Source organism: Pogoniulus pusillus, chromosome 1, assembly GCF_015220805.1.
Source record: "Pogoniulus pusillus isolate bPogPus1 chromosome 1, bPogPus1.pri, whole genome shotgun sequence".
Lineage (NCBI taxonomy): Eukaryota > Metazoa > Chordata > Aves > Piciformes > Lybiidae > Pogoniulus > Pogoniulus pusillus.
This window is the reverse complement of record NC_087264.1, coordinates 31,905,429-31,929,170: the sequence shown is the minus strand read 5'-3', so window position 1 is coordinate 31,929,170 and position 23,742 is coordinate 31,905,429. Positions and strand designations below refer to the sequence as shown.

Here is a 23,742-nt window from a genome sequence, read left to right as displayed (position 1 = left end):
AACTCTGTTAAACATTTAAATTCTGCAGGATGAAATGAGGCAACTCAGCATGCAACACATCAATGAATACAAATGATTCATTGCGCACAACTCCTCACCAAGCTCAGAAATGACACTGCACCAGGCTCTGCTCAGGGATGCCCAATGACAGGGCAAGGGGCACTGGGAGCAAGCTGGAGCAGAGGAGGTGCCATGAGAACAGAAGGGAAAACTTTTTCCCTGTGAGGGAGCCAGAGCCCTGGAGCAGGCTGCCCAGAGAGATTGTGGAATCTCCTTCTCTGGAGACGTGCCAAACTCACCTGGATGTGTTCCTGTGTGACCTGCCCTGGCAGGGAGATTAGACTGGATGTTCCCTGGAGGTCCCTTCCAACCCCTACCATTCTGTGATTCTGCTGAGCTAAGACCATAAGCAACTAACACTGCAGATTTTATTTGAAAATAAAATAAATAGAAATACAGACCACTCTTTAAAATTGTTTTGGTTAAATCACTTCTTTTGCCGACCATTTCCTTCAAAGAAGAAGTGCCAGGGAAATTAGATCATCATTACTTTTCCTGATAAATGCAATTATTTGGCATGTAAAATATGAAAACTGAAAAAAAAATGTCTGAAAACAATTTGAAGATGAAGTTTCAGTGACAAAAAAATACAGAGGCAGTATGGATCCAATAAGAAAAGTGACTGTAGTAGAGAGCAAGTTGTCTCTGATCTTGGGAGAATGTTTTTGGACACCTAACAGCTTTTTTATTGCCCTGGCAGATTAAAATGAAAAGCCTTACTACTAAAATGTTCTTTTTGATGAGGTTTTTTTTTGCCATGAACTATGGACCTTGCAGTCCAGTGGGATACAAACCCTTTGATCCTGTGCAGTCACATAAATTCCAAGTCGTAAAACAACACTGAATTTGATTTTATTAGTGTGGTTGATGCTGGCAGAATTGTAATGCAACCTCCTTTTCTTTCTCTTTTCTTTTGGGGAGGCAGTGAGGAGAAAAAGAGAGTTCACTCTCCATGCTGCTTCACAGGATCAAGAACTAATTTTCTGGCAACCAGAAGCCAAGATAAAGGCATTAAAGCAAAGCTGTGTAACTGTATAGGGAAGTATAAATTATATAGATCACATTCTGGCCAGTGGCAACCAATGATTTGGTTGAAAGGAAAAAGCACAGCAGAGGGGAAACAGCAAGTCAAGATAAAGTGAAGTACCTGTAGCAGGCTAACAGGTAACAATGACTTCTACTTTGCAAAGGAAATACTCAGCAAATAGTGCTGTGAGTCTGTTCTGACAATAAAGTACCTCCACGCTCCTAGAAAGTGCAGGTTTTCTTCCTGTGAGAACTGAATTTTTGTCTAAGCAAACCTATGCTGGTCTAGGTGCAGGACCTTGCACTTTGCCTTACTGAACTTCATGAGATTCTCCTTCCAGCTCTCCAGTTTGTCCAGGTGTCTTTGATGGCACCCATCCTGTACCTTCAGACTTATCAACAGCACCACTCAGCTTGGTGTCACCTGCAGACTTGCTGACAGTGCTCCAATCTCACTGATGATATCACTGATGAAGATACCGAACGGCAGTAAACACAGTACAAACCCTTGAGGGACATCACTTGTCACCCATCTCCATCTGAACATGGAGCTGTTGACCACTAGCCCTTGGATACAATCCAAAGGATCCACCTTGTTTTCAAAGTGACTATACTTTGATATTCTGGAATCCAAGTTGCAAGGTAAGTTAACAACTAACTGTGATACGAACATAGGCATCACAATGAATTGATAAAATTTACATTTCTGTGCCCAACTACACACACCTACCAAATACCTCCTGTAAAATGCAATTTAGAGGAGTAGGTGAAACAGCCTTGCAAATTAAAACCTGTAACACTGGAAAATCCACAATAAAACTACCTATAATCAGATCACATTTTGATTAATAAACAAGGAAGGGTATTATGCACAGACCACTAAAGATAAAGTCAAATCTTGAACAAAATGCACTCAGCCTAGGATTTATGTTTTGGGGAGAGCTGTCTAGAGACAGGACAAGGGCGTATGGTTTGAAGCTGAGGCAGAGCAGATTTAGACTGGAGTTAAGAAGAAATTCTTCAGTGTGAGGGTGGTGAGACTCTGGAACGGGCTGCCCAGGGAGGCTGTAGCTGCCTCCTGCTTGGGGGTGTTGAACTGTTGAGCTGAGTTTAGTTGTGAGCTGTCCCTGCCCATGGTTGGGAGCTTGGAGGAGATGAACTCTGAGCTCCCTTCCAACCTAAGGCATGCTGTGAGTTTATGATCAGGGCACAGAAGAGATACTTCAAACCTCATCACTAATTTGATTATAGAGCATAACATGAATAGAGGCAATAGAGACATAAAGTTCAGGGTTTTAAAACATAATCAAGCACTGATCTGAGGAATATCTTCACAGGCCATGAAGAGTAATTCCAAGATTCCCTTCTGAATGAAGATGCAGTTGCCAATGTGTGGTTCCAAACAAGATCAGAGTGCTTCTTGCTAGCTTTGCGTGCTTGTGTGCAGCCTGTAGAATGCTACTGTTCATTGTTCTTGTCCTTTACTATCATTCCCTAGACTGCTACTGCACCTTCTCTAACACTTCCAGGATTTTTTTCATTACAGGGAGATTTTTCTCCTGTTGGGATTTTTCTGCTTTAAAGGCAATCTTGCACTGCCCGGGAACCTTGGGAGCTCCAAAATTGCTAATTTAATACAATTTCACAGGATTTCATTGGCTTCTTTCTCCTATGTTTTATGTCTTTACAACTTATTCTCTTGCAGTGCACTGAACAGGGAGAATTCCTTCATGAGGGCAAAGCAGCCATGACGAAGGTTCCTAAAGATAGAGAGTACACCTACTGTGGTGAGATGTTTAGCAGCTAGGTACAAAAGACTGCAAATGTTCAAGTTAGGCAGAGCAGTATTAATAATTAACCACAAGCTGGGAGACCTTCAGCAGCAGCACCACATGGCAATGCTGCAAAGCCTGAGCAGCTCATTAGACAGGCCTGACTAATAAACCCTTGCTGACCTTGGCTGCTCTTTGAGCTGCAACTCCACCCCAGCATACAGAAGCACGCAAGGACACAGATTTTCTTCCATGTCTGTACTCTGGGACGATGAAAATTCAGCAAAAAACACTGACAGCAGCTAACCACCTTAGGGATGCATTTCATCTTATAAAGGTTACAACTAAAATATCAGCATCCTGAAGCAAAATGTTCCTACCAGGCATCAGCACATTAACAACACAACGTTTAACAAGTGGAGAAGCACTGCAGGATAGCAAAGTTTTCAGCGCTATTTGGCACTGCCCCCCAGATTTAAATGGTAGCTTTGAAAGCAGAGTAACTTCTGGCAAGCTGTGGAGTCACAGAATCACTGAATCATTCAGGTTGGAAAAGACACCCCCATGACCATCAAATCCAACCATCAACCCTACTCTACAAAGCTCACCTCTAAACCACATCCCCAAGCACCACATCTGAATGACCTTCAAACACTTCCAGGGATGGGGACTCCATTGCCTTCTTGGGCAGCCTGTTCCAGTGCCTGACCACTATTGCTGTGAAAAAATTCTTCCCAATGTGCTGCTTGAGGCTGTTCCCTCTTGTTCTGTCACTAAGGGCCCGTGAGACACAAAACTAAGAGCAGCCAGGTCAAAATCCATTGATTAAATCTGTTAAATCTGCCATTTTTTGGCGAAAAAAAATAGACTAACTCAACTATTTTTAAATCTTTTGATCTTAAATATCTAATTTCTTCTCTGTGAAACTGAAATTTCACTTTCATATATAAATAAAGGACATTTTAAGTTGTCAAAATAAAAGTTCGGTCACCCTCTGCTATCATGGAGGGGTTTTTTGATAAGCATTCTGGCACACAGCAGCTTTCAACACTTCACCAGTGCCTCCCACAGCCAAACCACAAATCTCCCAATGTAGCAGAGAGAAGCTTTATTGTGCTCAGGTGAAAATGAAAGAGTAACGGAAGCACTGGCACTGGCTGTGAGGGAAAAATCAATGGGAATGGGCAAAGACAAAGGGCCAGGGAAGCACTTGTGAAGGGGGAGTAAAGGCAGCCTGACACATAGGCAAAGATCTAGTATTTCACTCAGTAACTCAGAAGATGCTTGTTTGCTTTTGTGATCTCATTACAAAATAAATATTAATCATTCTGATTTCCTCTGACAACTTCAGCTGCTGCTGTGCCTTTCCCTTTCATATCCTTCTTTCTTCCATATTTTTCACACTTGTTTTTGTGTCACTTTGAGGCACTGGTCTTCAATCTCTACTGCTCTACATATGATCACAGAGTAGTAGAAAATGTTGGAAAGGACCTCCAGAGATCTTCTAGTCCAATCCCCCTGCCAAAGCAGGATCACCTAGGACAGGTCACACAGGAATGCATCCAGGTGGGTTTGGAAAGTCTCCAGGGAAGGAGACTCCACAACCTCTCTGGGTAGCCTGCTCCAGGGCTCTGGCAGCCACACTATATAGAAGTGTTGGCTTGAGCTGAGGTGGGAACTTGTGTGTTCCAGCTTGTACTTCTTGCTCCTTGTCCTGTCACTGAGCACCACCAAAGAGAGCCTGGCACTTTCATCTTGATACCCACCTCTCTTAGATGTTGACAGACCTTGATCAGATCCCCTCTCAGCCTTCTCTTCTCCAGGCTACATAGCCGCAGGGCTTTGACTCTTTCTCCACAGCAGAGAAGTTCAAGTCCCTTCATCATCCCCACAGCATCTGTTGGATTCTCCAACAGATCTCTGTCTGGATGTGTTCCTGTGTGACCTGTCCTGGGTGATCCTGCTCTGGCAGTGGGGTTCGACTGGATGATCTCTGGAGGTCCTTTCTGACCCTCACATTCTATGGTTCTGTAACTTCAAGTCTACTTACATAAGCTACAACCTCAAACTAAGGCTGTGGCAGGTGCACAAAGAGAAGGCAGCATGCTACCATCAGACTTTCTTCCACAATGTAGAAGCATGGAACTTGCACACAGCCAGAGAACCTGCGATGTGCTCTGGGACCTTCTGAAAGCCTCAGCTGACATCTAGTGGCAGAAGCAGGGAAAGAAATGAGGCCAATACGGAGAACGGAAAAACCTTGTCTTAAAAAATCTATCATGCAGGGTTTTGTTAATAGGTAAAAAAATCCAAGATATGTTTTGAACACAGGAACAAGAATGGGCAGTTAAAGGCAACGGGGGAAAATCTAAGTTTGTATTTCTACTACACATACTGAGATTGGATGTAAGGAACAAGTTCTGCACCATGAAGGTGCTGGAACACTGCAACAGGGTGCCTAGAGAGGTAGTTGAGGCCCCATCCCTGGGGCTTGACAGGACTCTGGGCTGAGTGCAGGGGTGCTGAATTGGATGAGCTTTGGAGACCCCTTCCAACTTAGACCATTCTCGTATTCTATATAGTTTGGTTATACCTTTAAAGAATAAAATGCCACAAGTTATTATACTAAGTCATGGCACAATTTTACTTCCATATATATTTACACATGAAAATTTATGCTGTGAAGTTCCATAGATACAGCAGGGTGTAGGAATTGGTATTTTTTAATCTTGAGACATATCTTTCCTTTCCTTCAAATCATGAAAGCCACAAGAAAGAGACTGCACAGACAACGCTTGGCCTTCTACTAATGCATTCCATTTTCAGCAGCGCAAACACTGGTGACATCAAGACTGAATGAAACTCATGTCCCTTTCCTTTCATCTTTAAATATTACACATGGAAACTCTTCCAGGGGAAGGCAATGATTTTTAAATGAACTGCAACACCCAGGAAAAAAATCTTTTGAAGTTAAAGACAAAATAAGAAGGGATAACAACAGAGACACATAGATTTTTTCATCTGTTTTTTTAAGTATGTTTGAACACTGAGGACCTGGGAAAGAGCCTCTTAATGAAGACAGGCTATAAAATGAGGGGAAGAAGTTTTAAATCACAGAATGCTAGAGATTGGAAGGGATCTGCAGAGATCATCCAGACCAATCTCCCTGCCAAAGCAGGATTGCCCAGGGTAGTCTGCACAGGAATGCATCCAGGTGGATGCATCAGGAAAGTCTCCAGAGAAGGAGATTCCACAATCTCTCCAGGCAGCTTGCTTCAGGACCCCTCTGGATGCCATTGGCTCTCTTGGCCACAAGGGTACTTTGCTGTCCACACAAAGCTCACTGTCCACCAGCTTTCCAGCAGGGGAACTCCCAATCTGTACTGGTGCCTGTTGTTATTCCTCCCCAGATGCAGGACCTGAACTTTTCCTTACTGAACTTCATGTGGTTGGCCTTCATCCAGCACTCAGCCTGTCCAGATCTCCTTGGATGTCAGCACAGCCTAATGGGCTGTCAGCCATGCTACCAGTTTTGTATCAGCAAACTTGCTAAGGGTCTACTAAATCCTCTCATGTAGGTCATTAATAAAGACATTGAACAGAGGTGGACCCAGTACTGATCCCTGGGGAACACAATTGGCCACAGGCCTCCAACTTGACTCTGCCACCAATCACAACCCTCTGAACTCTGTTGTGGAGCCAGACATTTTTTACACCTTTTCATTCAGACAACTACTAAAATTTCGAAGTAGAACTAACAATTGATGATTTCTAAAAGCACCAAGACCAGGTAGCAGCACCTGACTCTCAGAAAAAAATATGCAACATGCTATTGAAACATTTGACATGCTTGACAAAATGAATAACTGAAGTGTCAACCTTCTTTGGACAAATTAGGAGGGTAGGAATTCAGCATTTCCAGCCTAAATGCTTTTTAGTCATTAATCTGGCACTACATAGAAATTTTCACATGATGTTCTATGCGTTCCAGAGAACTTAAGAGCTCCAAAACAACTGCACATAGAAAAAGGATGCATCAACAAAGGGTCAGATTATAGGACAAGGAATCCATTGTTAGGGTTATCCAGAAAGAAGCCAGGAGCACTGCTCTGCTGGCCCAGCCCTCAGAAGTCACAGAAGCACGCGATGCTTTCATTTATTCATCAGTACTGGACACCATAAGCTGGATGCAGAGTCTATTTCAGGGAAGCCTTAAAACACTAACTGCAGGAAACCAGGCACCAGGGCAACATTTTACAGTCATTTAGTCTTTGTTCATCTTTCATGAACCTGAGGCCTTACACTAGGTTGGGCGGAGGCCCAATAATCAAGCAGGCTGCTGTTAAGGAAGGGGCATGGAGGCAGTGGTAAGTAGAAGCAACAAGGAAGAGACAATGGATGGATGCCTTCCCTCAGGTGAGTCCAATGCAACACATAGCCTGGTGTTGGTGGCAAACTTGCTGAGGGTACTCTTGATGCCACTACTCATGTCCCTGACAAGATCTGTAGGTGCTGGGATGTGTCCAGAGAAGGGCCACAAGGATGATCGGAGGGCTGCAGAAGAGTTGGGGTTGCTCAGTGTGGAGAAGAGAAGGCTCTGAGGAGACCTTATTGTAGCCTCTCAGTATCTGAAGGGAGCTACAAGAAAACTGGGGAGAGACTTTTTAGGATGTCAGATAGTGATAGGACTGGGAGGAATGGATCCAAGCCAGAGGAGGGGAGATTTAGATTAGACTTTAGGAAGAATTTGTCATTATGAGGGTGGTACAGAGGGTAGAAGCCAAATGCCTGCAAGTTTTTAAAGCCAGGGTGGATGTATCCCTGGACAACCTGATCTAGTGTAAGGTGTCTCTGCCCATGGCAGAGGAGTTGGAACTGGATGATCCTTGAGGTCCCTACCAATGCTGACAATTCTGTGATTCTATGTTTTTGCCATCATACTGAAGTGCATAGAATTGGCACTGCCCCAGCCCAGGTGCATGTATGGACCACAGCTACCTTTATCCTGAGCTGGCAGCTAGCTGCAAATCACTCCTAGAAACAAACAAATTCTTAACATTTGCTGGAAAGTACTTTTAAACTTTGCATTAATTCAATGTTTTAACTGCTCCAGAGTCAGTGAAAGAAAGACAAAAAAAGATTCCAGAAGTTTACCTTTAATGTCTCAATTTCTTCTTTGTGTTCCCTCTTCAGATGCAAGATGGCAGCTTGGTACTCTGAAACAAGACAAGAAGTACATGGCATTAGATTCAGAACAGAATGTGTCATCCCCAGCAGAGCACGCTTCAGAACACAGGTGTAAGAGATCTTGTTGGACAATGAGATGCAAAAGAAAATCTGAGCACAGTTACAAGACTACTCGAGCAGCTTTTCCTCTGAGAGCAGAAGCTAAAGGCAAGAGACCTTCCACACTGAGAGGGAAAACAGAGGAAAGACATCAGATGGACACAAAAGTAAACCTGAGTTTTGCTTAGCTCTGCGGATGAAGGTAGAGCTGCTGGGACATTCCAACATACACACACACACACACGCTCACCAGAAATCTAAACCCACATGCGTCAATACAACGATTTAACTTGAACTTAAGTTGAGACAAACTGTAAGCAATCACTGCACGCAGGCCAGCTGGAGAAAAGAGCGACCACAAATACAGGTGGAGACCTGGAAAGGTACCCAATGGCAAGAGAGACAAAAGAGTTGTCTTCATTCTGCCAGATGAAGATTAATTACAGAGGTTCAGTGCCTTCACAGGATGCCGCACGGCTCCTCCATTCATCAAGAACATGACAAAATCCAAAGTTGCAACAGAATTAAAAGCATGAAACTTGGAAGTCAGGGAAATGTAAACGAGCAGTGACCAAAGGAGGAGGCTGGACATTGATTCCATAGGTTTCATGATGGCTGTAATGTTAAGGTATAGCTTTACCACGTGGACTCCTAGAACATGGGTTTCCCTCAATCCATACCACGCCTACAAAGAAGCCCAAGACCTTTTCCTTTACAGCTGTGTAATGGTTTAAGACATTGGCCCAGAAGCTACAGCAAACCTAAACAGGCAGCTGGAGTTCACTCTTAGATTATCAAATCCCTACTTTCTAAACTAAAATTAATCCATAAGGGTATGAAAAAAAAAAATCAAATCCTAATTTAAACAAAAACAGAAACAGTCCCAAGCTTTTACATGTCACTGTCTGTGTTCTCTAACATTAAGGGGTCTGTATAGGACCCGGAAGAGTAGAGCTGCTAAAACCTCAGATTAACATCAAAGCATGAACCAAAGGACCAGATCAGCAAACTTTTACAGTGCTTAGCTGCTTTTTAGTTTGGTTTGGGGGCTTTTTTGGCTGGTGGAAGATTGGAATACAAAGCTATTCTTTTCAGCTGCAGCTGAAGCTACCTATATACAAGCACCTGTTTCAATACAGAAAATCAAAATGATATTTCCTGATATTTCCCAGGGCATACCTTCGGTGATTCCAACTAGGAATGGCATCTAACCCCTACAGTCTCTTTGATGAGCCTTTACTTAGAACATTCCAGCAAGGGAAGACTGCAGGACTGTTCTGCTGGAATCCCAACTGGTTAGGACTATGAACTTCTAGATTTTCTGCTCTTAGTTCTGTTGACTTCTTCAAATTAGAATCCTAGAATGGTTTGGGTTGGAAGGGACCTCCAAAGCTCATCCAGTCCAACCCCCTCTGCAGTCACCAAGGACATTGTCAACTAGATCAGGTTGCTCACAGCCTTGATCAGCCTTGCTGTAAATTATCTCCAGGGATGGGGCCTCAACCAGCTCCCTGGGCAACCTGGGAGTGTTGCAGCACCTTAATAGCACAGAACTTGTACCTCACATCCAATCTCAATCTACTCTGCTCTCATTTCAAACCATTGCCCTAGTCTTGTCACTGCAGGTCTTTGCAAACAGTCCCTCTGCAGCCTTCTTGTAGCCTTCTTCAGGAACTGGCAGGCTGCTATTAGATCTGCCTGGAGCCCTCTTTTCAGCCTCACCTCCTTCAGCCTATCCTCACAGCCGAGGTGTCCCAGCCCATTAAGCATGTCCATGTCCCTCCTCTGGACCCTCTCCCTCACATCCATGCCCTTCCTGTGTCAAGGGCTTCAGATTTTCCTAGACAGGACTTAAAAAAAGCAGCAGCCTCATGTCCTCATAAACAGCTGTGACCCCTCTGGCACCTCAGCTGGTTAAGCAATCCCTCACTTTGCAGGGCATGAACCTGACCAACATCCTGACTTGATGTTATGCTCTTTAAGGTCACATGGTAACTGAAGCAAACAACAGGCTTTGGAAATGCTGCTAACAATCAGCTCTTAGTGTAGCCAGCAGAAGGAGAGAGATCTGCAGATCTCTCTTAACAAAAGATCTACTTTCTCCCTGGGCCTGCCCCATGCTTAACATTCTTCGGGATTTGGCTAAAGAGTCATAGTTCACATATGCTGATATAGACCTTTGCTGGCACTAAAGGCAGATTTTTTTACCATGTCTACCCATTCCCAACCTCTGATGCTTGCTTTCTTATCTTGACACAAATGTTTGCACCAAGAGAATGATGGAAGAACTCCCATGGATGAAGCCTAGCACAGAATAAGAAGTTAAAGAAAGGGGGCAAGTAGAAGTAAATTCTGAGACAGGTATTTAGCAAGATGCCATCACTTTAAATTATTTAGGTTGGCAGATGGCTTTCATTACTTCTCAGAGCTGAGAAGTTCTGGAGGTGGCTTTGTTTAACCTCTGTTCTAAAGCAGAAGACAGAGTGTTGTAGCAGCTCTTTTATGCTTTAGTTATCACAGAATCATAGAATCAAGCAGATTGGAAGAGACCTCCAAGATCATCCAGTCCAACCTATCACCCAAAAGCATGCTTTGAAAGTACCAGATTATAAGAATTCATAAACCTAATTCATTACTTCAAACATTGCCAGTGCACAAAAGCAAGAGCATCACAAAATGATGTTCTGCAGTGCATTGTTTCCTGTGCAATAAACTGAAATTAGAGAGTCATAGATTGTCTTGGATTGGAGCAGTTGCCACCTGATTTTTGTCTGCTTTGTTTCATAAAGCGCTTCAGAGGTACCTCTGCACTAGGGGTAGTTGACATACTTATGCCCTACAGCCACTGCCTTCCTGGCAGGCTCTTTGGGAGATCAGGCAAGTTCAACAGGATGTTTGTGCAGTCAACCTTCCATTACCCAGCATAATGAAAGACCTGAAAAGCTCAGAAAGCACATCCCTTCTGACAGCACCCAAACCAGGGATGTGCTGGCATACCTTAGGTGACAAGATCACAGAATCATACAATTGCCAGAGCTGGAAGGGACTTCAAGGATCATGCAATTCCAATCCCCTGCCACAGGCAGGGAAACTTTCCACTAGGTAAGGCTGCCCAGAGCCACATCCAGCTTGGCCTTAAAACCTTCCAAGGATGGGGCTTCCACCACCTCTCTAAGCAACCTGTTCTACTGTCTCACTACCCTTATGGTGAAGAACCTCTTGAAGATCAGCCTGGATCTATAAAGGAGTGTGTAAAGAGGTAAGGACAGGCTCTTTTCAGGGATCCCCAGTGACAGAAGCAGAATGAGCCCATGCTGAATTACTTAAGGGTTTGGCTAAACATCAGGAAACGGTGGCACAGATGGCCAAAAAAGGATGAGGGTGGAGATTACAACATCACAGAATACAGGTATTGCTCTGAAGGGCTTCATGAAACAAAGCAGATAGAATCCAGATGGCAAGTGCTCGTATCCTGAAAAATGACCATAAGCAACTGAGTACTGAGAAAAAACTGTTGGTCCTTTACACAAGGCATACAAGCAGAAAAGCAAAGAATTCACTGCACAGACTCAGCTCCAAGCAGCTCTAACTTAATTTTCATTTCCCACTTCTATTTTACTACTTTTTCCTTTGTTTTGAGACTACTCCATCATAGGGTGAAAAAGTAACAAATTATGGGAATTTGTTGGTCATTCAGAGATACTTTTTACTTATGCAGCTTGATGACTCATTCAGTCACTAATTTTAATCCACTGCAGCTCCAGCACACTTTCAGAAACCAGAATGTTTTTCTCTAAGATAGTCAGATACAGCAAATATACATCAGAAAGTCTTGCACGAATAGAAACATTTGTTACATCTGCTGGTAGCTAGCAGTGCATTTTAGAATATCCATTCCAGCCTTGGACACCTCCTCAGGCAGGAGGCAGCCACAGCCTCCTTAGGCAGCCTGTTCCAGAGTCTCACCACCCTCATACTTTAGAATTTCTTCCTCAGCTGCAGTCTAACCCTGCTCTGCCTCAGCTTCAAACCATTCTCATTTGTCCTGTCTCTAGGCACCCTGAGGAAAAGTCCCTCTGTAGCCTTCCTGCAGGATCCCTTTGGGTACTGGCAGGCAGCTCTAAGGTCCCCCTGGAGCCTTCTCTCCTCCAGGCTGAACAACCCCCACTCCCTCAGCCTGTCCTCATAGCACAGTTGCTCCAGCCCTCAGATCACTTCTGTGGCCCCCTCTGGACTCACTCCTGGCTCCATCTTACTTTTCCATATCACCTATGTCTAATTTTCAGAGATATGGGGGCACAATACAAAGCCTGTATTAGTTCCCAATTTACAGGCCCCTGCAGAGGTAAGCTGAGAACTCTCACACTGCAGAGTGGTGGGACTGTGAAATAAAAGTAACTTGGTTTCTTAGGGAACAAAATGGTATCCTTGTTGAGACAAGATAGAAGCTTAGTTCACCTGTCTCAGTAGACAACCAGCAGCTGCTGTGAAAAATTAAAGCCTGTATAAGTTAAGTAGTACTTTTCCAGTCCACTTCCAGCAACCTGATTTGCAATTCAGGAACTTTCTAAACCAGAGAAGCTGTTTGCATATTTAATAGTTTGCAAGTAGATTCTTCTTCAATGAATGTGCACTGCTGCCTTTAAAGCTTCTGCAAGCAGACAACGTCCTGCAGGGAAGAACTAATTGCACATTTTTCCTAACAATTACCTTGTTAAATTTTGTAGCAACATACACATATGAAAGTTCTTGTTCAACAACATGGGTTTAGAATGTGATTAGGAAAAAAAAATCCCAGGAGTGATCAGCTAGGCTGATGTGGTGGGTCCTGCTCTGCCATCCTTAGATACAGCCAATAATAGACAGCATCATAACTTGAGTTATGATACAGGCACAGAAATGCAGCAAAAGGTAACTATAATTAGTATTTGATCTGATTTTTCAACCAATATTTATACACTGAACAGTGCAAATCTGATAATAATCTTTCTTAGCTCCCTTCCAGAGTTGGTATCAATCTGCTTCATGATTTTAAAGTTGTCCATATGGATTATACAAAAATAACTTTGACTAAAAAGCTATCAGGAAAAGAAATCTGGATCTAGGAGGATCTTTTAATAATCATAGATTGAGTCGGAGTTGGAAGGGACCACAAGGATCATCTATTTCAAACCCCCTTTTTCTTGATCATAAGGTACTACAACGTTTGGAACTGACATCCACAATGAAGTAACAGATGCAAGAAGGAAATGAGATTGTGCCTTAACTAAATATGCACAGCACAGAAGAAGCAACCCTGGATCTTGTCACTGCATCAAACACGGCACATAAATGGGTAAGAGAGTTATTGTGGAAGCACAACAGAACAGCTGAAGAAACAAAACAAACAATTAAAAATGGGTGAACAACCGAGATGGACAAGAGCTGAACAAAGCGTTCAGACTGCTCTAAGGAGGCAGAAATGGAATCTGTTACAGAACCACAGGCAGCAACTCTGTGAAAACAGCACCACGTACTGTGAGAGAAAGGACAAATGCCTGACAGCTTTTATACACAAGCACAAAATGTTACAGGTTGGAAAGGAACTGCAGAGGTCACCCAGTCCAACCCCCCTGCCAAAGCAGGATCACCTAGAGCAGGTCACGCAGGAACACATCCAGGTGGGTCTGGAAAGTTTCCAGAGGAGACTCCACAACCTCTTTGGGCAGCCTGCTCCAGGGCTTTGGCACCCTCACTGTAAAGAAGTTTCTCCTCGTGTTGCAGCAGAGAGGACATAAATGCACTGAAGAACCTTAGGGGCATACAGGTATGAGAGCAGAAGGGTCTATGCAGGTTCTCTTCAATAGTACAACAGTGGTGAAACTCCGGAATAGGCTGCCCAGGAAGGTTGTGGCTACCTTCTCCCTGGGGGTGTTGAAGGCCAGGATGGATGAGGCCTTGAGCAGCTGAGTCTAGATGAAAGGTGTGCCTTCCAACCTGAGCCTTTCTATGAAGATCCCTGACTGAATGTGCAGGAAAATCCTAACAAGCTCCAGTGTAAGTTGATTAAATTAATGCAAAGTTGCCTGAACACTGTCTAATCTCCTAAGAACTACTCACACAGATGTAACGAATACAAGCAGACTCCCATTATGAAACTTCAAAGGCAAGAGGCAGGGCTTTAAAGTCATGTTAGAAGAAATAAATCCAAAGGTTGTCCACTTGCATCATCATTTAAATGATGTTTCACAGTAGAATTAAAGACTAATTTGTTTGGGGGGATGTAATGCATGGTTTGTTTTTAAGTCCTGTGAAACAACCCTATGGAATACTCACCACCACCATCTCATACATGGCATCTCAGTACAGTGCATTATAGAGCCACAGAATGGCTCAGATTGGAAGGGAGCTCAGAGTTCATCTGCTCCAACCTCCCCACCATGGGCAGGGACACCTCTCAAATAGACTCAACTGCTCAAGGCCTCATCCCACCTGGCCTTCAACACACCCAGGCAGGAGGCAGCCACAGCCTCCTTGGGCAGCCTGTCAGAGTCTCACCACCCTCCTACTGAAGAACTTCTTCCTCAGCTCTAGTCTAAGCCTGCTCTCCCCTAGCTTCAAACCATTTCTCCTTGTCTTGTCTCTAGACACCCTAATGAGCACATCCAGTGCTCCTAAACCAACTACAAAAATAGCATCCCCAAAAGAAGACAAATCTTAATCCTTAGAAAGTTTTAACTCAGCAGACTGCTATACTGCAATTGTTTGAAAAGTGTGAGAACAGGAAAGTGCTTAATGAACAATGATCGTCAACAATCCAGATAATGACAGGTTCTTCATTTAGGGACACTGAGGTAATATGTTACACTTGTAAAGAAGACTCAGAAACAACTTCTTGATCTACAGAAAGGGTGTTTAAATCACTAGGGAGTTCATATTTCAACATTAGAGACTCATTAGGAAGCTTTTATTCAAATATTTTAGCCAAAAAGGCAGACTCTGATTTCAGACTATCATAACATCACAGGATGGCTCAGGTTTGAAGTGACCTCAGAGCTCATCTCTTTCAACCTCTCCACCATGGGCGGGGACACCTCTCAACTAGACTCAGCTGCTCAAGGCCTCATCCAACCCGGCCTTCAGCACTTCCAGGCAGGAGGCAGCCACAACCTTCCTGGGCAGCCTACTCCAGAGTCTCACCCTCCTCCTATTGAAGAATTTCTTCCTAAGATCCAGTCTAGAGTGCTTCATGCACATTATAGATTTTATCGACTCAGTACCAAACCAAAGCAGCACATTCATAAGAAGTACACAGGTTCATCACCTTCATCACACCAGAAAGAAACCTGTCAGTCTTCATCCAAAATACCACCAAACCCCTTTGCTACCTATACCTAAGCTGTCACAACATCGATAGATCTTGATCAGTTCCCCTCTCAGCCTCCTCTTCTCCAGACTAAGCAGCCTCAGGGCTTTCAGTTGTTCTTCATAACAGAGATGCTCAAGTCCCTCAACCATCCTAGCAGGTCTGTTGGAGCTTCTCCATCAGGTTCCTGTCTCTCTGGAACTGGGGAGCCCAGATCTGGACACAGTATTGCAGGTGTGGTCTCGGCAGAGCAGAGGAGAACCTCTAGTCCTGCTGGCCACACTTTTCTTAATGCCCCACAGGAAGCCGTTGGCTCTCTTGACCACAAGGGCACATTGCTGTCCATGCAGAACGTGCTGCCCACCAGCACTCCAAGGCCTTTCTCTATGGAGCAGTTTCCCAGCAGGATGATCTCTAGTCTGCCTGCTGTTATTGCTGCCCAGGTGCAGGACTCTGTGCTTGCCCCTGTTGACCTTTTTTGGGCGTTCACAGCTACTGCAACTGAAGTGAGGTAAGCCAGGATTCTGAACCCTCCTCCTCTCTGTTACAGGCCTTCTGCAATCTTTGTAAAGCTTTTGGTCCTAAACAGTGCTGGGTGCTGCAGACTCTGCATTCCCCCTTGTTACTCCATCGACAAGTAAATGCTGCTTTCACAGTAACAATACCAGACACTAGACACAGATGGACAACAGAACACCGTTCCACCCACCTGCTGCTCCCTCCTTGTAAAGCTTTAGGTGAGCTAGAGACAAAAGCATAAGTGAGATTGGACTGAAGCTTCACACAGGGAATTTATGCCTTTAAATATGCATTTGGCAGGGAATCTTGGCATACTCCCTGTTTTTTTTTATACATTACTTCAAATACCTTGGTCAGCATTTTCGGCTCCGATTCCTATCATTTTGTCTCACCAAAAAATGATCAGCTCTTTCTGAATTGCTCAAGGGATGTGCTCCTGGATGTCAGCACTCTACAGCAAACCAAACAGCAAGTATTTAAATAAAAAAACAATCCCCTACTGACATTCCTTCATTAACCACAGACCACATGTAGGAACACTATATATGAAAATAAACTTGCAAAAAGCCCTCAGCAGCATAACCTCTCAGAAATTCCCTGACTGCAGAGCAGCAGGGAACATGCTCATGGAGATCTCTGTCCTGACACTGAGCAAGCTGTGCTCACCACCAGTCCTAGAGGAAAAGGTACAAAGCATCCACCGGTACATGTGGTGACCTGAAAACTTAGAACCTTGGGAATGCTGCATACCATGGATCATCATATTTAAAATGGCAAACTCCACTCTCCGAAACTGTTGCACAAATCAAGTAAACACAGAATTGCAGAATGGTAGGGGTTGGAAGGGACCTCAAAAGATCATCCACTCCAGCCCCCTTGCTAGGGCAGGATTACCCAGGGCATGTCACACAGGAACACATCCAGGTGGGTTTGCACGTCTCCAGAGAAGGAGACTCCACAACCTCTCTGGGCAGCCTGCTCCAGGGCTCTAACACCCTCACAGAGAAAAAAGTTTTCCCTTCTGTTCCTGTGGCACCTCCTCTGTTCCAGCTTGCCCCCAGTGTCCCTTGTCCTGTTCTTGGCCATCCCTGAGCAGAGTCTGGCTGCGTCCTGCTGACACTGCCCTGCACATCTTTAGTAGCAGCAATGAGGGCAGCCCTCAGGCTCCTCTGCTCCAAGTCCCAGCTCCCTCAGCCTGTTCTCACAGGAGATGTTCCACTGCCTGCAGCAGCTTGGTGGCTCTGAGCTGTACTCTTTCAAGCAGTTCCCTGAGGTCCTGCTTGAACCACAGGGCCCAAAACTGGACAGTATTATTCTACCCATGTTCCAAACTGTGCTGTGCAACAATTACCTTTATTTCTTTGGTAATAAAAACCACTTCCCTCCTTGAATAATTTAGACTAAAATCTTATATGAAAACCTTTCCCACAGAAATCTCCATAACTCATTTCAAATAAGTGAGTTACTCCTCCAACTTTGCATTAGCAGTTTAGGAAACCTTCTCTGCCACGATCTCAAAGCTTCAAGTAGCAGCTTTGAAGATAAATGACCTAACACAGCCACTTCTGGTCAGTACATTCACTTCTGCAAAATGCCTTACTTAATAAATTCAGAAGTATGCAAAACAATCTTAACACAATTTGGAAGTAATTAAAGAATAAACGCCGGCAACCTGGAGTGCAGTCCCACTCTCCTGAGCTGCAGCACACCCTGCGGCATAAAGGAAATCATTCATCTTTAATTCAACTGATTCATTAACTTTCAGAATACCGAGGGTTTCTTACCCTTCTCTGCCTGCCCGGTGACCCTCAATCTCAACATTTCTCACTGCAGTTTTTGTTGCCTCCTCCGTTATTTCCCCCCTGTAGTTCCCCGCCGCACCCACCAGGTGGCAGCGAAGGCTCCGCTCGCACCAGCTGCACCTCGGCCGTTGCTGTGCCCTCGCAGGGGCTAGGTGAGGCCGCGGCCCCGAGAGGCAGAAAGCGGTGTGGCTTTTCGTCCAACCCGCGCAGACAGGAGCGGCTTTTACAGAAATACACAACCACCGAGCCTGGAAAAGGCCTTTCAGCTCACTGAGTCCAACCATAACCCAACTGCCATGACCGCTAAACCACGACCTGAAGTACACAGCTACAGCTTCTCCAACGCCTCCAGGGGTGCCGACACCACCACCTCCTGTTCCACCCCCTCACCACTCTCTCACTAAAGAGGTTTTTCCTCACGCCAGCCTAAACCTCCCCTGGCACAATTTCAACCCATTTCCTCTCATCCTATCATAGGTTACTTGGGAGAAGAGAGGAGCAGCAGCAGCCTCACTCCTACCTCCTTTCAGGTAGCTGCAGAGGGCAGTAAGATCTCCCCTCAGCCTTCCCTTCTCCAGACTAGCCAAGCTCAGCTCCCTCAGCTGCTTCTCATACGATGCCTGCCAAACCCCTCACAAGGGGAAACGGTTTGAAGCTGAGGCAGAGCAGGATTAGACGAGAGCCAAGAAAGAAGTTCTTCAGTAGGCAGGTGACAGGCTGCCCAGGGAGGCTGTGGCTGCCTCCTGCCTGGGGGTGTTGAAGGCCAGGCTGGATGAGGCCTTGAGCAGCTGAGTCTAGCTGAGAGGTGTCCCTGCCCATGGCAGAGAGGATGGAGCAGATGAGTTCTTCCAACCTGAAGCCATGCTAGGATCCCAAGAAAACATGTCCTTGTCAAGTGTTTGCTGCAATAGATGGATCCAACTCAAACCCACCAGCTCTCCTAGAACTCCAACATCTCTACAGACACTACCAAGAAGGGAAACAAAGCAGGGGAGTTTATTTCAATATTCTTCCTCCTCACCTCGTAATAATTTAACCCTCGGTGTCTAGGAAGGCTTGAACATTCTATCACACAACCCTAGGCATAGTCAAAATACTGGTAAGGGTGGTTTTTTTTGCAGATTTAAGTTTAGGAAGTCAGGATTCTTTACCACGGTCCATCTCTGCCTGGTTCTAATAGCCTATAAACGTTAAAGGAATTGAATTTGCCTTGACAAACTTGTCAGGACACTCGCCCACACTTGACAGACGGGTAAACTGGAAAGGCCTCCCAGCTTTCTGGAAGACATTCCAGAAAGAGCAAAAGGGCTGGAAATGGAACTCAAGCATCTTACTAAGACATTTCCAGCATTAAAAGCTGCCTATCATTTTGTTCTTATCCAGCACATCTCAGACTCAGGTGCACAAGCCCTACGAGGAGAGGCTGAGGGAGCTAGAGATGTTTAGCCTGGAGGCTCAGGGGAGACCTTGTTGCTCTCTACAAATACTGGAAAGGAGGCTGTAGACAGGTGGGGGTTGGCTTCTCCTCCCAGGGAACCAGCAACAGAACAAGAGGACACAGTCTCAACCTGCACCAGGGCAGGTTTAGGCTGGACTTCAGGAAGAAGTTATTTGCAGAAAGAGCAACTGGGAAGAGTGATTGGCATTGGAATGGGCTGCCCAGGGAGGTGGTGGAGTCACTGTCATGGAAGTGTTTAAAAGAAGGTTGGATGAGGCACTTAGCGCCATGGTTTAGTTAATTAGAAGGCATTAGGTGATAGATTGGATTCAATGATCTCAAAAGTCTTTTTCAATCTGGTTCAAGAGCCACAGTATGAATGTCATCTTCAGCTGAAGTGGGGAGAGAAAAGCAAAGGAAGTTCCTGTGGCCTGCTTCTCTTTGAAGGTTTTAAAAAGTATTTCCAAAGTAGACCTTAGGAGACAGGTCTGCAAGACAACTGGCAAAGTGCCAGCTGCATTGATCAGCACATGCAACACTGTTTAGAATCATAGGAGCATTTTGCTCACAACGGACCTTTAAGCTCATCCAGTCCAACCATTCCATCTCTACCTCTTCAGCACCTACAGACAGGCCTGGCGATTCAACCACCTCCCTGAGCAGCCTGTTCCAGTGTTTGAGAACCCTTTCAGGGAAGAATTTTCTTCTAATATCCACCCTAAACCTCCCATTGTGCAACTGGAGGCCATTCCCCCTCTGTAGATATTTCCAAGCAGGACTATACCCAAATACCTCCCACATCCTGCAAATTACAGCTTTAGTTGGTCTAAGTAAGGGGAGAAAGCACCATGTTGCTGTAGAGGAACACAATACAGCAACAACAACAACCTGGCTTGTAATAAAAAGGTCAGCTTCTCAACCCAAGGCACTGGATTTGCCAGAATGTGAAGCACTGACAGAAGCTGGACAAGCAGACCTGCCATGCCGCACAGAAAGGCAGGAAAACAGTTGACAAACCCTTTCAGCAGCCCATCTGCATCCTGAGGCCCCAGCAATTTGAGCAGCGACCATCAAATCACAGTATCTCTGTTTTCAACCAGTGACTAACACCCCCCCTGCTGAAGTCCTGCTTCATCTAATTCACTGTAAAAAACCTGACAACAGAATCCCAGAACTAAACCCCAAATGCCACACTGAAACCCAAACAACTGCAATTACTAAAAAAAAATGAGGGTCAGTTTCCTTTTCATTTGAAGCTGAAACCAACTGTTAGCAGCCACTGCAACAACAACGTCTTTCAGGCCACTAACAACACCAAGCATTATGTTCTTTGTACAGACAAACACAAATTGTTCAAGGCCACAAAGGAAGTTTATGTTAAAGAAAGATAAGAAACCATGTTCTTATCTCTCGCCTCTTGGTTCAGACCATTGTGCCTCTCTTTCTCTTATATAAGCTGCTTGTTTTCTGCATTTACATCATGGAATGGCTCAGGCTGGAAGGGAGCTGAGAGCTCATCTGCTCCAACTTCCCCACCATGGGCAGGGACACCTCTCAGCTAGACTCAGCTACTCAAGGCCTCATCCAACCTGGCCTTCAACACCCTCAGAAAGGAGGCAGTCACAGCCTTCCTGGGCAGCCTGTTCCAAAGTCTCACCATCCTCACACTGAAGAACTTCCTCAACTCCAGTCTAATCCTGCTCTGCCTCAGCTTCAAACCATTCCTCCTTGTCCTGTCTCTAGACACCCTGATGAAAAGTCCCTCTGCAGCCTTCCTGCAGGATGTCTTCAGGTATTGGAAAGCAGCTCTAAGGTCCCACCTGGAGTGTTCTCTTCTCCAGGCTGAACAAGCCCATATGTGGAGTCTGTGTGATCTGGTATCACCGATGAGTTCACTCAGTACAGACATGAATTTGCCTCCTCTGCCTGGCTAGATACTTTCACCACATGTAACATCTGAACCTCCTACCCTTCCACCACATTTCTTGTTTGAACAATGGGATTAGTCTCTCTAAGAACTACAGAGGAAAATGCCACTTGTAGCGAAATCACAACAGACATGCAGGAGCAGAGAAAAATGCAGAGAGATGTCTTTGATCACATAGTGAAGATTTCTGAGGAATAAACCTACAACTCCAAATCAAAATATCCTTTTGCTAGTTCTCCAGGACATCAATGGTGCAATGCACTGCAGACCTCCTGGACTTCAGCTGCTTTAGACTGACACACTTTAGAGAAGTTCCAGTCTCTTTGGAGAATCATCTAGGCAGCTCCTGCTAATTACCCAGCTGACAACACAGTCACTTGTTCAATGGAAACAGAGGATAAGGAAAACACAACATATGCCAAAATATTATGATAGCATCCTTTTAATTCAAGATTGAGGTTCAGGTGTTGGGGGCAACTATACTGTGACTACACAAGACACCATCAAAGGCCAAAGCAAAACTGGCTGCAAAGTTACATTTGTTCGCCAGCTTCTTGCACATCTAATACCCCCCTAGGCCTAGCCAGCCTCACACATGTGTTCCTTGTTTTGTCCATTTGCTGTTGCAGTTGGTTTCCCACACATCGAGCCAGACTGCAAGCCTCAGGAGGGAGCTAGCTTCTCCTCCAAGCTGCTATGAGTCACTGTGATGTCTGCTGCATAGGCCACAATAAGCCTGAATTTCTTGCTTCCAGCAGGCAAGCAGGACAATGAGGAAAAAGATGGTAAGGACATGAGAAAAGATCAAAAAGGCAGGAATGCTCTCCCTCAGTATTCCAACCTTCCTGTCAGAGCTGCCATAGCACATAGTGATGAAGGAAGCAAATCAAAGACTTGACTGCAGAATTCTAAGGAAGATTACAGGATTACAACTTCCACATTTCCAGTGGTACTGCCAACACTAAAACAGGGGGGGGAAACTCTCTACCTCATAAAACCTGTACAGATTATTGTACCCTGTCAGAGGTGCAAAAGTTTTTAAGCCATAGATGCACGCTTAGATATGATCTAAGGGTGCACCTAACACCTGTGATGAGTTCTTCTTGTTTAAACCTGAAATAAAGCTATGCTAAATTAACTTACCTCATAATCCAGTCTAACATAAACCACTGCCTGGAAGTGAAAACAAGTCACTTCACCATATTTCATCTCACAGATAATCATGGACCATCAGTGGAGGAAGACTAAAACCACAAACATCCTTGCTGCACAAGGATATGTGGCATGGATGAATTCTTTTCTGAGATCAAGAATTCTTCATCTGATCTGAGCTGTCAGGACAAAACATTAGGGTAAGAAACAGGGATTCAGCCTGAGAGTGGCCGGGACCACTCAGTTTCAGGCTGTCCCTCTGTGTGGCCAAGGAATTCTCAATGTACTGGTGACTGGAAGTTTGGATGGGAAGGGGCACGAGGGGAAATTCGAGTGTATGCAGATACTCTGAAGGTACCAACCACTGTGAGGGAGAAGATCCTGAGTTCAGAAATTATGCTGTACTGCCACTTCCAAGTTCTTAACAAGATCGGAAACCCTACCTCCAGCAATAAAATCAGTATGGAATACAAAAGTTTGGGGTTTAAACTGTATCATCACTACTAATGAACAGAACCACTCTTCACTTGCAGCAGAATGAGGAAATCCATCCCCATGCTAGCCCTTTAAAAGTGTCACCCTAGTACTCAGCAAAGCAGATGTAAGTGATCCTTTCAATTTACAACTGCTGGCAGTGCCCTTGCTGCCACAGCTGCTTTCTGAGCCTCCACGAATAGCTGAGAGAAACACAAACCTGCTCATCACCCAGGTATACCTCCAGCTCTGCTGTACTTTTAACATATGCTGTAGATGAAGCCCTTGTTTGTTTCCTTTTAAAGCATCACTTCCATCTCATCCCAGCTGAATCACCACCAGTTTGTTTTCATTGAAATCCCTCTCCCTGCCAGACACTGCAGTGACTAATGAACTGCAGAATCTGCTCTGGATAAAAACTTCACTTAGCAAACTAACCATCAATATGCTGATGACACTGCCACCCAAAATATCCCAGTAACAGAAGATTAACAATTTACATGGGCTCTAGGCCAGCCCAGCCTTCCTATTCACACTTCAGGAAAGCATAACCTCATTTCTTTCTCCCTCAGTAGTAGAATCTGTAGTTTTTGTTAACTCCTGTTTCCTTTCCTTTCTAGATTTCAGCACCTAGTGATTCCAATCACTAGAAGAAAAACATATATCTGGGTAACATTAAATGCTGCAAGCATATGGCCTCTGTAATCATACAATGGGCTGGGCTGGAAGGGAACTCCAAAGGTCATCTAGACCAATCCCCCTGCAGTCAGCAGGGACATCCTCCACTAAAGCAGGTTGCCCAGAGCCCTGTCGAGCCTCACCCTGAATATCTCCAGGGATGGGGCCCAAACTACCTCTCTGGGCAACCTGTGGCAGTGTTCCAGGACCCCCATGGTGTACAACTTGTTCCTAACACCCAGTCTAAATCTGCTCTTCTCTAG

The 23,742-nt window shown here is 44.9% G+C and overlaps 2 protein-coding genes across 2 annotated transcripts in view; both read right to left on the bottom strand.

Annotated features, from left to right (window-relative positions):
- Positions 1 to 23,742, bottom strand: part of LOC135177589 (formin-1-like) — an 83,576-nt gene that overhangs the window by 3,025 nt on the left and 56,809 nt on the right. The window lies entirely within an intron of this gene.
- The window catches only part of LOC135177581 (formin-like), a 129,375-nt gene that overhangs the window by 100,432 nt on the left and 5,201 nt on the right, over positions 1 to 23,742 (bottom strand). Inside the window, exon 3 of the mRNA XM_064147772.1 lies at positions 8,013 to 8,074. Within this exon, the coding sequence (XP_064003842.1) occupies positions 8,013 to 8,074 (62 nt within the window). The remainder of the gene's footprint in view (positions 1 to 8,012; positions 8,075 to 23,742) is intronic.